This window comes from Eubalaena glacialis, chromosome 2 (assembly GCF_028564815.1).
Source record: "Eubalaena glacialis isolate mEubGla1 chromosome 2, mEubGla1.1.hap2.+ XY, whole genome shotgun sequence".
NCBI classification, from domain to species: domain Eukaryota; kingdom Metazoa; phylum Chordata; class Mammalia; order Artiodactyla; family Balaenidae; genus Eubalaena; species Eubalaena glacialis.
Window position 1 is genome coordinate 119,362,036 of NC_083717.1, and position 15,515 is coordinate 119,377,550.

A 15,515-nucleotide genomic window follows, 5' to 3' on the forward strand; every position below is an offset into this window, starting at 1 on the left:
ATACAGATCTTAATTATCAGGTATCCCAAAGATAGTTTAGAATGAAATAAGTACACCAATCTTTTCTGGAATAAGGCACGGCATAAAGAAAAACATAGCATAACTTTACCTGGCAATAGCACCCCCTAACACCTTCTCTGCCTGGTCTCCAATAACCTCCTGTCTCAGATAGTATAGCATTCGTACCCGCAACAGGACCCTGGAAGGGACAGAGAAAGAACTGGCTCAATAGTAGTTTAGAAAGCTTGAGGTGGAAAATGCTTTAGTATGTTAAATTCCATCCTTACTTGTTACACTGATGTTTCAAGTGCTTCTTGTAACTCTCATCTTGGAACAGAGTATCAGGGTTATATTTCCGGATCCAATCTGCCTTATGGATATCAAAAGTGCTTTGTGACTTTACTTTTTTCCCCTTGCGTCCACGGGGCACAGGGATAGACAGACCTGGGAGAGGGGATACATCGAAGACTTGGATTGAGAAAAACCCTTGGACCTGAAGAGGATTAGGTAACCTATAAAAAGATGAAAAGCAAAGACTTGATAATCACCTGAATGATTCTGCAATTCTTTTGTCTTGCCATTTTCAGCAGGGCTAATCAAGTCCCAGATGAAGCCTTTGATATTTTCGTCCCCACGATAGTGTAAAAGACAGTACACAAGGATGGCCCGGCAAATTGTTTCCACATCTCTTTCAGTCATCCGTCGCTTGAAGCGTCCATGAGACAGAATATCTCGCCACCGTCCCCAGCTAAAAAAAAAAAACCAAAAAAAGAAATTATACTGATATTTTCCTGGGGACTCTAATTCAATGATATTCCCCAGTCCCTCAGAATCGCATTTCCCAAAAGGTGGGAGACAAAAAGATCTTGGGAAAACATGGTAACAGAATAAAGTTTTTCCCATTATCCCCTCTTTGACCATAGCTTCCAATTTTAAAAGCAAACTAGATGTCTATCAGGATGGAGATGCACTACCTCTGATGGCAAGGTGGGTTCTTACCCATATACCAGGAGGTGCTTTTCCACCCGAAAGCAGTCAGTGCGCCCATAGGTATGATGACGGTCATGCCGGCGAGAGCGTGGCCGCTCATCATCTTCACTTTCCAAATCAGAGAATTCCACTAGGTCATCATCTTTCAGAGTGCTGAAGTGGCGGGTCTGTTTCCGTACTCTAGGTGTGTCAATCACCAAGTTATTCTATGCAGAGAAGAAAAGGAGAAGTAACTCTCTTCACGATATGATCATGGGAAAGGAATTAAAGACAATCAGATTGAAATAGCCTTGGATGTAACATTTGTAGATACTCAAAGAGAGATTCTTTTTTGGACATGCAAAATAATCTACGGGTACTCAGGAAGTGAAATTAAGTGGTAGTTATCTAAGTAGTTTTCTGGGGCCTCCTGTGTAGAAAGTTTTTATAATGGCCCTTGTATATACCATTATAAGCCAAGGTCAGCACTGAAGAATCAGAGCAGCCAAAAAGACTCCAGAAAGTAACGTGTTTTCTGCAATACTTCCTCCCTAAAGGAGAAGGAAGCTCACCTTGCTATTGAGTAGATCCATGTCCAGGTCAGCCTTCTTGGCCCACTTTTGCCAAAAGTTGGGGTCATCCAGAGAAATATCAGTCCTATTTTCAGAAGCCACAAAGCTTGCCTAGTGAGGAACAAAGAAACAGTAAAGTTGACTATACCACTTTTTTGAGCAATGGGAAACCAGTATATTTTAAAACTACATTTAAAAAATACATTCAATTCTAGAGAGTCCTGTCTCTCTCCGCTTCCTCAGCCGCTGGCACCGACAGAACATACCTTGGCAAACGTAGAACCCTTTCCTTCAGATTCAATGGTGATGGTAGTGGTTCGTCTTAACAAGATCTGGTCAATGTCCTCTTCACAAAACTTGGAGCCCTCATCATCTTCCTCCATTATGGCTGCATATGCTCCTTTCCGTAAGAGATCTTCAATCTCCTTCTTGGAGAACTGCTGGATCTACAAAATCCAATAGAAAGGTGAAAAAACTACATGAGAATATTATCTAACCATATCATGACATTTTATTATATTTTAAGAAACAATAATTGAGAACCCAAATGAGAGGTCAGGTTCCTATGCAAAAATAGCTTTTGTCTCCCTCCATCACTACGACCTGTTACAAGTATAGCTAGAGATTAAGAAGACTCACTCCAGTAATGTTGCCATCCCGACCACTCATAGACTGAAGCACAGCTTTATCCAATCCCAACTTGAGGCTAGCCTTATCAAACATCTCTCTCTCATAAGAATTACGAGTGATGAGACGGTACACCTTCACAGCTTTGCTCTGCCCAATTCGATGACACCGTGCTTGGGCCTGGTGGAAGGAAGGGCAAAGATAACATAACATTAGAGGGACTTCCCTGGTGGTCCAGTGGTTAAGAATCCCCCTTGCAATGCAGGGGACGCGGGTCCGATCCCTGGTTGGAGAACTAAGATCCCACATGCCACAGTGCAACTAAGCCCATGCGCTCTGGAGCCCGTGCGCCACAGCTAGAGAGAAGCCCACACGCCTCAACAAAGATCCCGCATGCTGCAACTAAGATCCTGTGTGCTGCAACTAAGACCTGATGCAGCCAAATAAATAAAATAAATTAATTAATTTTAAAAAACAAAAAACATAACATTAGAGGGGGTGGGGGGAGGAGTCAAAATACCAATTTCCATCTATAAAGCAGCCATGAGATCAACTCAAAATCAAAAGTCAACTTCAAGATGAAATTATTGCCCCATCATCTAGACCAGGGGTCAGCAAATCCTAGTCACCTGTTTCTGTAAATAAAGTTTTTGCTGAAACACAGCTCTACCCATTTATTTACATATTGTCTATAGCTGCTTTTGTGGTACAAGAGCAGAGGTGAGTAGTTACAACAGAGGCTGTCTGATTTACAATGCCTAAAATATTTACTATCTGGCCCTTTACAGAACAAGTATGGTAACCTAACTAACCTAACAATTCTATACTCTCTAAAAGACAAGACTTTCTAAGAGATCCTGATCCTGTTGCAAAACCTCCCAGGTTAGGTGATTAGTCCCTAAGACAATGATTTCCTTTACCTGCAGGTCATTTTGTGGATTCCAATCTGAATCAAAGATGATGCAAGTATCAGCAGCTGTGAGATTAATTCCAAGTCCACCAGCCCGGGTGCATAGCAAAAAGACAAATCGGTCTGAGTCAGGCTTGCTGAAGCGGTCAATAGCAGCCTGCCGAAGGTTGCCTCTAACTCGCCCATCGATACGCTCATACAAGTACCTGTATGGGAATCACAGGAAGGAAAGTTTAATCGGCTAACAAAAAAGCAGACTGGGATTAATATCAGTACCTTTATATCTCTAGTTCACCAAAAACTTTATCAGAAAGTGAAGAGTGAGAGTCTTAAACACTTCTCTTATCCCAGTCCTGGTCAACTTTAATTAAACCCAGGCCCCTCCTACTCTTTGCAGCTTTATGAGTATATAGTAAACACAAGGCAAAGAATGACTCTTTTCTTACCTCCTCTGGATTAGATAATCCTCTAGGATATCTAGGCAGCGTACCATCTGGGAGAAGATCAGAACCTTATGGCCACCAGCTTTAAGTTTCGGAAGTAACTTGTCAATAAGAACCAATTTGCCAGCTGAACGAACCATTGCCTGCAAGTGGAAGTCATGAGGTATGATATGGCAAGCTTCTCGAAATTCTGTTAGGATTTTTTCTTCTGCACCTGCCAAAAGAAAAATCAAACCTGATGGTGAGATCCAGAGAAACATACTAAGGCTGCAGTTTATTTAACTGAGACAAGGAAGCAAAGAAAAAAAAGTAATCTGACTTGATATCAGTATTTCTCACACACAGAATTTCAGCACCCCCAAAATCCTAAATCATGCTCAATTTTATTCATACAAAATATTCCATGTAAGTCAGGCTTAAGAACTGGGTAAAATATAGGTAAGTATGTGGACAAGGACCAGAATAGTACATGCAAAGCACTATTACCACCCTACTGGCATCCAAACCACAAACAGCAAAATGGAGTACCAGTGAAGACAGAACAGAATGACTTGAGTTCTTATTCATGAAATTCTAAACAGCAAATCCTTTTTAACTTTGGAGATTATGCAGGATCAAAGGGGTAGAAAGAACTACAGGAAGACGTTCCACATGAGAATTGTTTTAAAAGGAGAAATCTCCTCTATTCCCAAATTAGGATGGATCAGTCAATGCATCCATTGTTCTTGAGGAATATCACTTAGAAAGTAAACAAGGTGAACACAGAAATGTAGGTATTTTCCAGGAATTCCCTCACCATTGATGAGATATGGGTGGTTGCAGCATTTTCGCAACTCCATCATTGTATTGAGTAGATTAGGCATGTTAGTATGACCTGCCCCTTTGGAAAGAAAGGAGAAATTCTTCTCCAAAATAGCTCGATAGTATTTCTTCTGAATGTTGGTCAGCTCTACTTCAATAATGGTTTCCTGCTTAGGTGCCAGGTTTTTTTCAACATCCTCTTTGAGTCTTCTCAGCATCATTGGCTTGAGAATGGCCTGTAGCTTTTGAACCTGTGCCCAATACAGAGAAAAAAGAAATCACTAACATGAGGACAAACATTCTCACACTAGGTGGAAACATGGAGAAATACAATGAGAGTTTTCCAGTATCTGAGAAAAGTAGATTTTGGACAATGCCACAAATGATGTAGGCAAAAGGGTACATACAAGGAGTTCAGAACAGCCCGTGATATCTATGACAGTAGATATCTGCCTAGTACAAACTTTACCTTTTTTTGTCCTGGGTTAGTACCGCATTAGACAGACTTCCTACCTGTTCCTCTGTCTTGAGATCCCCAAAGTCCTTGAGGAACTCTGATTCTGATGGAAACTGTGAAGGTTCCAAGAAATGAAGCAGGCTAAACAGTTCCTCCACAGTATTTTGCAATGGTGTTCCTGTGAGTAGCACTTTGTGCTCCTAGAAATGGAGAACACAGAAGAATGATAAAACTCGGAAGGACTTCTGGGGTTTTCTATCAAGTATATAACTTTAGCTTTCATTTATTTAACTGTAAAATTATGGGAATGGACCAGATTACTCTTAACTTTTCTTTTACTTGCTCCCTCTTTTGATAAACAAAATATTCAAGAAAACCCTTGATATTATTTAACATATTAATTTACCTTAAATATTATAAGCCAATAAAGAAATATTCAGAATACGTTTTTTCCAATTAAATATGCCTCTCCACACTCAACTCCCCACAGACATCCTAACATGTCCCCCTCTGAAGAATGTACCTGTGCTGGATTAAATATGGCCATTAATTTTCGGTAGTTCCTCCTATCAAGGTTCACCCCTTGAACATGGGCTTGCCTTGTAACTTGCTCTGACAAAGAGAATGTAGCAGAAGTGATATCATGTGAGTTTCAGAGCCTATGCCTCAAAGGTCTTGCAGCTTCCACCTTTACCCTCTTGGAACACTGCCCTGACTCTACCATGTACAGAAGCAAAGTCTGGCCCACAGAGGGTGACAGGACATGTGGAAGATGACCCAGCCAACAACCAGCACCAACTGTCAGCTACAGCTGCATTACTGACTCCAGGCAAGACCACCAAAAGAATGGGCTCACCAAGCCCAGCCCAAATTGCTGAGCTAGAGAATCATGAAAAACATAGTTGTTTTAAGCCACTAAGTTTTTGGATATTTTGTTATGCAGCAATAGGTAACTAATGCAATACCCAACCTCTCCACCCAGTTGAGAACCATTAACCTACAATCACCTACCAACTCTAAAATTTATATGAATTTTATGACTTTCAGGTTACCATTCCCACAGGCCATACCCACCACCCAATACCAAGACTCTGATTCTTTTCTTCTCTGCTAAATTAAGGTTATATTAATTCCGCAGGGAATTAGGATTTCTTTAATTCCAGGTGTTTCTGCCCACAAGTCAGTGAGAGGAACTCACCAGGTCCATGTGCTTGAGACTATCAAGCAGCTTGCAATTACGGTTCTTTAGTCGATGGGCTTCATCAATGATGACACAACGCCATTCAATCTCACGAAGCTCGGGACAATCTGACAAAATCATCTCAAAAGTGGTGATCAGGGCATCAAACTTGTATGCACCCGGGATGAGGCGCCCCTAAGCATGAAGGCAATAAAGTCAGAAAAGGCCTAAAATGTACCTAAAGGAGATGCTCTTCCGAATCACACATCCGTTTTTTATATTCAGGCAGGCTTAACAGGAAATACCAACTGCACCACCACCCACCTCTGCCACTGTTCATCTTCCTGATAAACAGTGCCAAATCACTGAATCTAAGGTACGCTGCCTCCTCAGCACACTCAGCTTCTTGGGAAAATGACAGACCTCTCTGAATGAAGCTGGACATTTTTGACTCTGCTGCATGCCTACCTCATGTATTTCAGCCCTACATCTTCTGTTGGTAAACACTAAAATCCACAAATGTTGAGTGCTGCTGAAACATACAAGATAAAACTAAAAGTGAAATAGCTAATGTAGCATGTGATAATATTGGTTACTATCTAAAAATGGACAGAAGAATCCAATTATCTTAGCAAAATTAAGAGCAACGAAATACGACTTGAATAAATTTGGTTTGGTAGAAATGAAAACCACAGGAAACTAATGGTAGGAAAAAAAGTCTCATAAAATTCAATGTTAAGAAAAGATGAATGGTTCAAATTTTTACTTGCAAACTTATATAGCAAAAAGCACTGATCTTGATGAAAATTTCAGTAGACTTTTAAAAAAAAAAAAAGAAAGGACATGGCTTACGTTCACCACCATATGGATCAAGGAATTAATAAAGTAGCTAAATGAATTTCATTCTGGAAAATTCTTTCTTGATGAAAACATCAATGCTGATAAAACTCTATTTTAAATATATGTATTCATAAATAAAGTCAGAATTTCCACTGGATCAAAATGTCCATTGGATAAAAAAAGCAAAGTCAAAAAAATGCCCTGCACAATCTAGACAAAAATTTTGCCTTAAATCACAGAGAGTCTCAATAAAAGTCTTTGATTCACATAAAAGCCTCTAAAATACCAGGTACCTTGGCCTACTCTCTAAACCATAATATCTGTAGTACGTACAACTCACCCGTGAATCTTTGCAGTACATTTCATACTGCTGAATCATCTGCCGGCTGGCCAGACTGCCATGGTACACAATAGTGTTCATCTCTGTCCAAGTGTTGAATTCTCTCTCCCAGTTAGTAATTGTGGACAGTGGGGCAATGACCAGGAAGGGGCCATGGATGCCCACATTATATACCTCCTGTAAGAAGGCAATGGACTGAATGGTTTTGCCCAATCCCATCTCATCAGCCAGGATGCAGTTCTGCCTGCAGATTCATCACGGAAAAAGAAAAGCAAGTCAAAAGAGACCATCTCTTTAAAAAGTACTTAAAAAGAAACTGTTTCAACAGAAAATAAATAATCTCAGACTAAGCCTATATGTTATGGTCCTACTCTTTTCTTTACCTGTTATACCAATTAAAGAGCAGCCAATTGACCCCTTCCAACTGATATTCCCTTAATTGGTTTCTGTTTTTATACTCATGTGACAACTCCAACTTCTTCCAGGCACTTGCTTGTGGACGATTCTAAAAAATAGGAAATTTGAATAAATGGCGTGGAGACATTAACAAAATTAGGTAAACTTACTAAGTAGTTCTAATAGTTGAAGTCAATTCAAAAACATTAACATGTTAAATATAAACATGTTAAATATATTCAAACTCATGAGTCCATAATGACACTTTTAAAAAAAAAGAGGAAGAAGGAAAGAGAAAAAACCCACTGATCACTTTTGGAGGGTGCTAAGGAAGTACTTCATTATTTTGAAACTGGGAAATAAAGGACAAGGTAAATAAATAAAGCATTTATCCTCCATTCCTCTACCATCTGTACCTTAGGGTAACCAAATGGTAGGTGAAACGTATTTCTTTTTACAGAAGATTCTGTCTAATAAATGAAGAAATGATAGAATCACCATTTAAAACTCCTTAAAGAATGGATCTCAGCAATGAACAAAAATGGCTGATAATATCACAAAAGACAACCTAACAGAACCATCTATAACGTGGATTTAGTGGTCTCCCTCCCCAACCTGATGCAGCCTCTAGAACAGTGATATCTAATGGAACTGTCTACAATGATAGAAAATGTTTTATATCTGCCTTTAGCCACATGTGACTACTGAGCATTTGAAATGTGGCTAGTGGCTACTGTATTGGACAGAACAGCTATAAAAAGTTCTAACAGACATGACTGCTCTACATCTAACTATTTATGTGAAATATAAGGGACAGAAAAGGTACCAAGGGGAATGTAACTGGCAAACTGAGTATGGAAAACCCTAGACACCTGGTTTCTTCAAGAGAAAATTGCAAAGGAGGGAGAGGAGATCAAGGGGAAACTATAATTAAGAAAGATATATACGAGAAGTATTAACTAATAGCAATATATGGACCTTACTTAGAATTTAATTCAAACAATTTAACAAAAGTTAGAAGATAATCAGGGAAATAAATACAGTGATTGCTTACTTGATGATATTTAGGGATGGTTAAATTTTTTCAAGTGTAACAATGGTACTATTTACCTTTTAGACATAACACTGAAATGTTACACATAAAATGAAGGAATCTGAGATTTATTTTAAAATAATCTGGGAAATGGGGAAATGAGTAGGTAGAGAAATATGTGAAACAAGATTGGCTATGTGTTCATTTGTTAAAGTTGGGTGACGGGTACATTATACTACTTCTTCAACTTTCATATATGTTTGAAAATTTCCATAATAAAAAGCTAAAACAACAACATAAACTCCATACGAAGAAAATTAAATCATTGCCTATATGGACTTTACACTCTAAATGCAGATGTACTTACCACCCTTTTGAGTTCTGGGTGCCTTGACTGGATCCGTTTAAATTCTCGAATCTTGCCCTCATCGACATCCTCTTTTAGCTCCCATGTACTATCCTCATAGGGCAGGGAGCACCACTTTACCAAGTAGTAAATTACAGGCTAAGAGAGAAAAAGCCAAAGCCTTAATGAAACGATTCTGTGTTCTCTGCCGTGATTAAAAGATAAGAATTTGACTAAAGAATCAGATCACAAAGTGTCAATATCTAAAAAGGTGCCAAAAAAGTCAGGCTGAAAACACCAGCCAGAGGCTCACCTGCTGATGCACTGTACTATTTATGGCTCTGATCCTGTTTCCAGACAATTTATCAGAATCTGAAAGTGAAATTTCTACCCAGCACCATCTAGAACACTAAGCACTGAAACATTAGGCTCATCAACCAAGCAGATTAAACAAACAAACAAAAATCCTATATTGTGTTGAATTAGATTGAAATTGAATTGTTGAACTGAATTAACTATTGTTAATTATTGAATTAAAAGATATGGTATCCCTGTTCCATACTATCCTCCTGGCACCAAATTTGATACAGTAGAAGCCAGGCTACTGTAGAAGCGAAGAACAGGTTAAATCCATAGGAGCAGAGCAGGACTGAAATCACTGGGCTTCTGAGCTCCTGGAGCTCTCAGCGCAGATGCTGTTTCAAAGAGCAGCCATATGGTGGTAAAGAGATCTTCTTGCGAGCCCCAGGAAGCTAGGAGATAACTGCAAGAGGTATCCCTGAAGAGAGGTAAGAGTGAAGAGGAAGGGGAAATGCTGAAGCTCCAACTACGGTGCTATGCTCTATGTAGGCATTCTAGTGCAAGGGACGGGGCAGTGACCAGTGGTAATATGGCTCCTATTCTCACTACCCAAGATGACTGATCACTGACCGGACTGCATTTGCATATTTGGCTTATATGAATCGAGAAGAATTAGACTGGGCCTAGTGTAATCACCAGGAAATCTCTAATTATCAACTCATAGAATACCCCTTAAAACAGCCAGCAAGAAGTATGAAGATATGTGTCTCAATAGAGATATAGATCAAGGAATACCTAGAATTAATGTAATTTCTCTTTGACCTTTTTCTTTACTGTAGTGACTCAGGTCACTTTCTACATAAAGACATTTGTCCACGTCACATATTTCCAGCACCCTCACTCTTCCAAGGACTTTAATATTTATTATAATATTTATTTCCACTATTGGGTAATGTAATAAGGATGACAAACTCATTTTGGAGAGGAGGGGGAAATGGGCAAACAGAACGTTTTTATCCAATACTGGGAACATAAATTACAGTACCAGGGTACTAAAACACTTTCATCTGTCATACTGGTCCCAATACATTCCAGAGGAGCCTAATCAAAGTCCAATTACTTTTGGAAGATGAAGGTGTAAGTATAGTGATAGAGAGCATAAGATTTTCAAGGCTGGGAAGGCTGAGATCCTGAAAGCGATGAGAATAATTTAATAGTAGCTAACCTGTCCTGGCTAATAACTGGTCCGGTCCATTCCACTCTCACCTCCCACAAATGAACAATAAGCAATAATTCCCACCCCTAACCCCAAAAGCAGAAGATATGTTTTCTGAGGCATTCTTGTTAGGATTTAAAGACACTGAATTGTAACGGGCCTTGGACATCTAAGGTTCTCTCTGAGAAACGCTGAAGGCTTATAAAATAAACTGGGAATTTTACAGACGGAAGACTTTGACTCTTAGGTCCTGTACGGATGATATATGGGAGCAAGTCATTTAGCTTGTGAGTGAGCCCAGCCCACCATCCAGCACTGATGTCTTAACAAGGCTCTGCTGTTAAGGCCCTACTACCTACTCTGTAAGCAGTGACTGTTTGAAGTGATAACAACTTGATGAAATGTGGCCCTGCAAAGTTAAACCAACAACTATGACTTGAAGTGAGAAGAGTTCTAACAAAATGGTGGTTCATGGCCTAAGTAAATTTAAATAAGAGAGCAATGCTGAATTCACTGGTGGCTTAGATCTATATAACTCTTATTTGGAAAATGAAAAAAAGTGATTAATGAAAACATATCACCTAGTGTTTTAGCATATGTAAAATCTGCTACCCAATCTAAGAAAGCTTTAGTGCTGTGGTTCCCAAATCAAACCCTTGGAGAACCAACTTAAAAATACAGATCTCTGGATCCCACCCTAGATGTACTGAATCTGAACCTGTGGGAATAGGACCTCACATCTGTTTAAAGGTACTGATTCAAATGCAGTGTATCTGTTTTAGTGACAAATGAAAATGCATTTAACTGATGCTAAGTACAGGAAATAAATAATCCTCAACAACATGAAGAAAGCTATGAGTCTATGCAAGTATTTTTATATTCACAAATTTGGAGATTTGTAAAGTATCCCTTTCTCCATCCCCACCTCTCACCCCCAACTGAAGGTCAAGGGTCTCCCATATAAAATCTGTGAGAAAATGAGGCCAAGGTTTATGAGTCCTTGTAAATATAGCTCCCAGATATTTGAGAATCTTTCCTTTTAGCCTCTCTCTGTACTCCTTTACCTTCCCAGTATCATTCTAAGTATCTCTCAGAAAAATTCAAAAGTACCTTTTCAGTCCAAGAAATTTTTCAGCCATATCTGAAAAATAAAGGATGGGCAAGCAGACAGGCAGAAATCTTTAAGAGGCCTTTCATGTTCCTCCACGCCCCAACTCACCTCCCCATTGTCCTTGTCAATGCTGTGAGACTCATCCAATATCCTATCCACCTCCACATAGTCTGGGTTGAAAGGCTCTTCGTCCTAGAGGAATTATGAAACCAAACAATAAGACCAAAAGAGCACTGTCCAGGAAACCCACTCCTCCATGCAACCTTTAGCTGATAACCCTACTTCAAAATTTATTAAGAGAAAAGAAGGGAGTTCCCCATTTTCATAATATCATATCCTACACACTTACCTGCATTTGCATCTATCCTCTTGCCTGTTACCAGATAAAGTGTCACTACTCCCTAACAGAGGCCATTCTCTCCATATATGCTTTGGATTCCATTCCTTCTTGCCTTCTTAGGAATCTCTCTCTACTGGAGCATTCCCATAACATACAACCATACTCGACTATTTCTCATCTTTTCTTTAATTAATTGTTTATTTATTTTGGCTGCGCTGGGTCTTCGTTGCAGTGCGTGGGCTCTTCGTTGTGGCACACAGTCTTCTCTAGTTGCGGCGCACGGGCTCTCTAGTTGTGGCACGCAGGCTCTCTAGTTGCGGTGCGTGGGCTCTAGAGAGCATGGGCTCAGTAGTTGCGGTGTGCGGGCTTAGTTGCGGTATGTGGGATCTTAGTTCCCCAACCAGGGAACTTCACGTCTTAAAAAGACCTCCCTGACTCTACATCCCCCTGCAACTATTCCTCTGTTCTGCTTCATACCCAAACTTTTCCAAGAGTTTTGAACACACAGTACCTCCATTTCATCACTTCCTTCACTTACTTGTCCACCCATTCCACTCTTCTTTCTACTTCCATCACACAATGAAACTACTCTTGTCGAGGTCATTAATGATCTCTAAATTGCCAAATATAATGGAAACATTTCTGTACTCACCTTAATTTACCTATACAAAGTATTCAACAATTCATTATTCTCTCCCCAAAGCACTCTCTTCCCTAGGCTTTTCTGAGACACCACATCCTCTTCGGTAGCCTTTATTTTGGTTTCACTTTTTGTTTTGGCCAATTCTCAGTCACCTTCACTGGCTCTTTTGTTCCTGAGTCACTGGTGTCCAACTTTGGGTGGTATCCCAAGATAAATAACCCAAGGCTCCAAAGAAAGATCTCAAAGAAACCTTAAGGAAAAAACTCTTTCCTTCTTAAGACACTTTCCCCCTGATTTTTGTGATATATCTTTTTCCTAATCTTTCTCCTACCACTCCAGCAAACAGTCCCTTCTTCACCTGGTCCTCTAAATTTGTGAGAATTGCTTAAGGATTGGCTCTGGGCTTACATCCATTCTCTTATAGAAAGAACTTTAAAAAAGTACAGAACTATTAGAAACTATAGAACTTTCCCCAGGGTGACTCTATTCATCATTAAGGCTTTAATAATTATGTATATGCTGATACATTCCAAAGTTAAATTGCAGCCTAAAAACTCCAGATTTGTATATCTATCTCCTTGCTAGAAATGTGTTACAGAATTTTAAGCTTAACATGGTCTAAACTAAAATCTTGATTTTCCCCAAATCAGTTGCTTCTAAAATCTTCCATTCTTTAATAAATGACTCTACCTCAAGCCATTAGCTCAGACCAGAAACCTATCTATATAAGCCATTGCACCAAATCCTGTCAATTCTACTTTAAAGTAAACTCAAATCTACCCATTCTAACCACTGAAACCACACTGCTATAAGCCTTAATTTCTCATCTAGAAAACTTCAACAGCCTCCTTACTGCTCATCCTACTTTCACGCTTACTCTTCTCCAATCCATTCTCCAAAGTCTAGACGATCTTTTTTTTTTTTTAAATAAATTTTATTTATTTATTTATTTTTGGTTGTGTTGGGTCTTCGTTGCTGTGCACGATCTTTCTCTAGTTGTGGCAAGCGGGGGCTACTCTTCATTGCAGTGCGCAGGCTTCTCATTGCGGTGGCTTCTCTTGTTGCGGAGCGCGGGCTCTAGAACGCAGGCTCAGTAGTTGTGGCGCATGGGCTTTGTTGCTCTGCAGCATGTGGGATCTTCCCAGACCAGGGCTCGAACCCATGTCCCCTGTGTTGGCGGGGGGATTCTTAACCACTGCGCCACCAGGGAAACCCTAGATGATCTTCTAAAAATGAAAACTGGATGTGCTCTGACCTGTTTTAAATAATCCAGTGGTTTCCCCCTTTGCACTTAGAATAAAAACAAAACTAAAAGGTCTATAAGCACCTGCTTGCCTAAATTTCTGATCTCATTTCGGGCCACTCACTCTCTATCGTACATCAATCCCACTGTCCTTTCAGTTCCTCATCCTGTCTCAGGGCTTTCATATATTGCTATTTCCCATGCCAGGGGTACTATTTACATGTGTTCATGGTCTTGCTAACTCATTCATAATTCAATTCTCAGTGAAGTCGTCACTGATTATCCAAAGTAGGCATTTTTTTCTTAGGTCTTCCTGTGCTCTTTCTTTCCTGGCACTTACCACAATTTGAATTATTTTTAAATCTCTCTCTCTCCCCATTAGACAGTGAGCTACATGAGAACACAGACCATGTGTGATTTATTTACCATAGTGACTAGCACATAATAAACAATGAATAAATGAATAATTGATTTGGATAAATGGCCTACCTATAAAGGCAAAACTGACTGGCATACAAGTCAGTTAGCAGAGCTTGGCTCAAGGGTCACAAATTATATATCTAATACCAACTGGAATGGGATTAGTTTCATCATACATTTCACAAATTAGGCTTTAAAAGAACATAGACCAAAAATCAAAAAACAAAAAACCCCTCACGACGCAATTATTATTATTTTCATATAAAAAGAAATTATAAAACCTACATGGCCCTACTTGCCCTCTCCAAGTGATGTGGAAAATAACTCATTTATTGGCAAACCTGGTGATATAGTTTTTTCAGATGTATTTGGTCACAGCTGGGTTTTTTTGCTGAAGCTATACATCATTCCTTCTTTCACTCTTTCTTACTAGCTCCTCTTTAGGTTTTTTTAAAAAAAATACATTTATTTATTTATTTATTTATTTTTGGCTGCGTTGGGTCTTTGTTGCTGCACGTGGGCTTTCTCTAGTTGCGGCGAGCGGGGTCTACTCTTCGTTGCGGTGCGCGGGCTTCTCACTGCAGTGGCTTCTCTTGTTGCAGAGCACGGGCTCTAGGCGCGCAGGCTTCAGTAGTTGTGGCACGTGGGCTCTAGAGTGCAGGCTCAGTAGTTGTGGCACACGGGCTTAGTCGCTCCACAGCATGTGGGATATTCCCGGACCAGGGCTCAAACCCATGTCCCCTGCACTGGCAGGTGGATGGATTCTTAACCACTTTGCCACCAGGGAAGTCCTCCTCTTTAGGTCTTAAGAAGCTTTGAGAAAGAATTCTTCTTCTCAAGGCACTCAGTAATGAAAAATCCCATTTTGGGAAAGGTATATGTATACAAAGCAAAATCGAGAGTTAAAATACAGCTCAAGAGACCCTTACAGATGTTCCAGTACTTAACTAGTAGTAACACTGGGTATGGGGTATTAAAGCTCCTTTATCACTACTTCTAGTTATACTGGATTAGAAATTTGAGAAAATAAATGTTCTCTCTTAATGATATGGTTGCTTATGTCTACATATACCATCAACTGCTGAAGACTGACATTAGAGGGAGAAGAATGCCGCAAGTAGACCAGAGGTCAGTTTACCATCTGTTTTGAAAATACTTCATGAATATCAAAAAACTCAATTTCAAAGTACCCTATAACTTATAAAAATACCATATTTAGACCTGGTAAAACAAAGCCTGGGGCAATTAAGTAAGGAAAGTCCAATGATCAAAATGAACACTTTATACCCACATATACAAAGCAACTATGAGTCTTTTGAAGAATCAGT

The 15,515-nt window shown here is 39.6% G+C and overlaps 1 protein-coding gene across 4 annotated transcripts in view; it reads right to left on the reverse strand.

The window, feature by feature from the left end:
* CHD8 (chromodomain helicase DNA binding protein 8) overlaps positions 1–15,515 on the reverse strand; it is a 57,488-nt gene that overhangs the window by 11,701 nt on the left and 30,272 nt on the right. For 3 of the 4 annotated variants that reach the window (XM_061180605.1, XM_061180602.1, XM_061180603.1), the window contains exons 10-25: positions 11,650–11,733; positions 8,936–9,073; positions 7,523–7,644; positions 7,140–7,383; positions 5,978–6,154; positions 4,836–4,979; positions 4,318–4,573; positions 3,525–3,735; positions 3,089–3,284; positions 2,181–2,348; positions 1,808–1,987; positions 1,542–1,652; positions 1,000–1,196; positions 549–748; positions 288–468; positions 110–199 (exon numbers count right to left, since the gene is read on the reverse strand). In XM_061180605.1, the coding sequence (XP_061036588.1) occupies positions 110–199; positions 288–468; positions 549–748; positions 1,000–1,196; positions 1,542–1,652; positions 1,808–1,987; positions 2,181–2,348; positions 3,089–3,284; positions 3,525–3,735; positions 4,318–4,573; positions 4,836–4,979; positions 5,978–6,154; positions 7,140–7,383; positions 7,523–7,644; positions 8,936–9,073; positions 11,650–11,733 (2,699 nt within the window). The remainder of the gene's footprint in view (positions 1–109; positions 200–287; positions 469–548; positions 749–999; positions 1,197–1,541; positions 1,653–1,807; positions 1,988–2,180; positions 2,349–3,088; positions 3,285–3,524; positions 3,736–4,317; positions 4,574–4,835; positions 4,980–5,977; positions 6,155–7,139; positions 7,384–7,522; positions 7,645–8,935; positions 9,074–11,649; positions 11,734–15,515) is intronic. The other variant, XM_061180604.1, reaches the window with a different exon arrangement.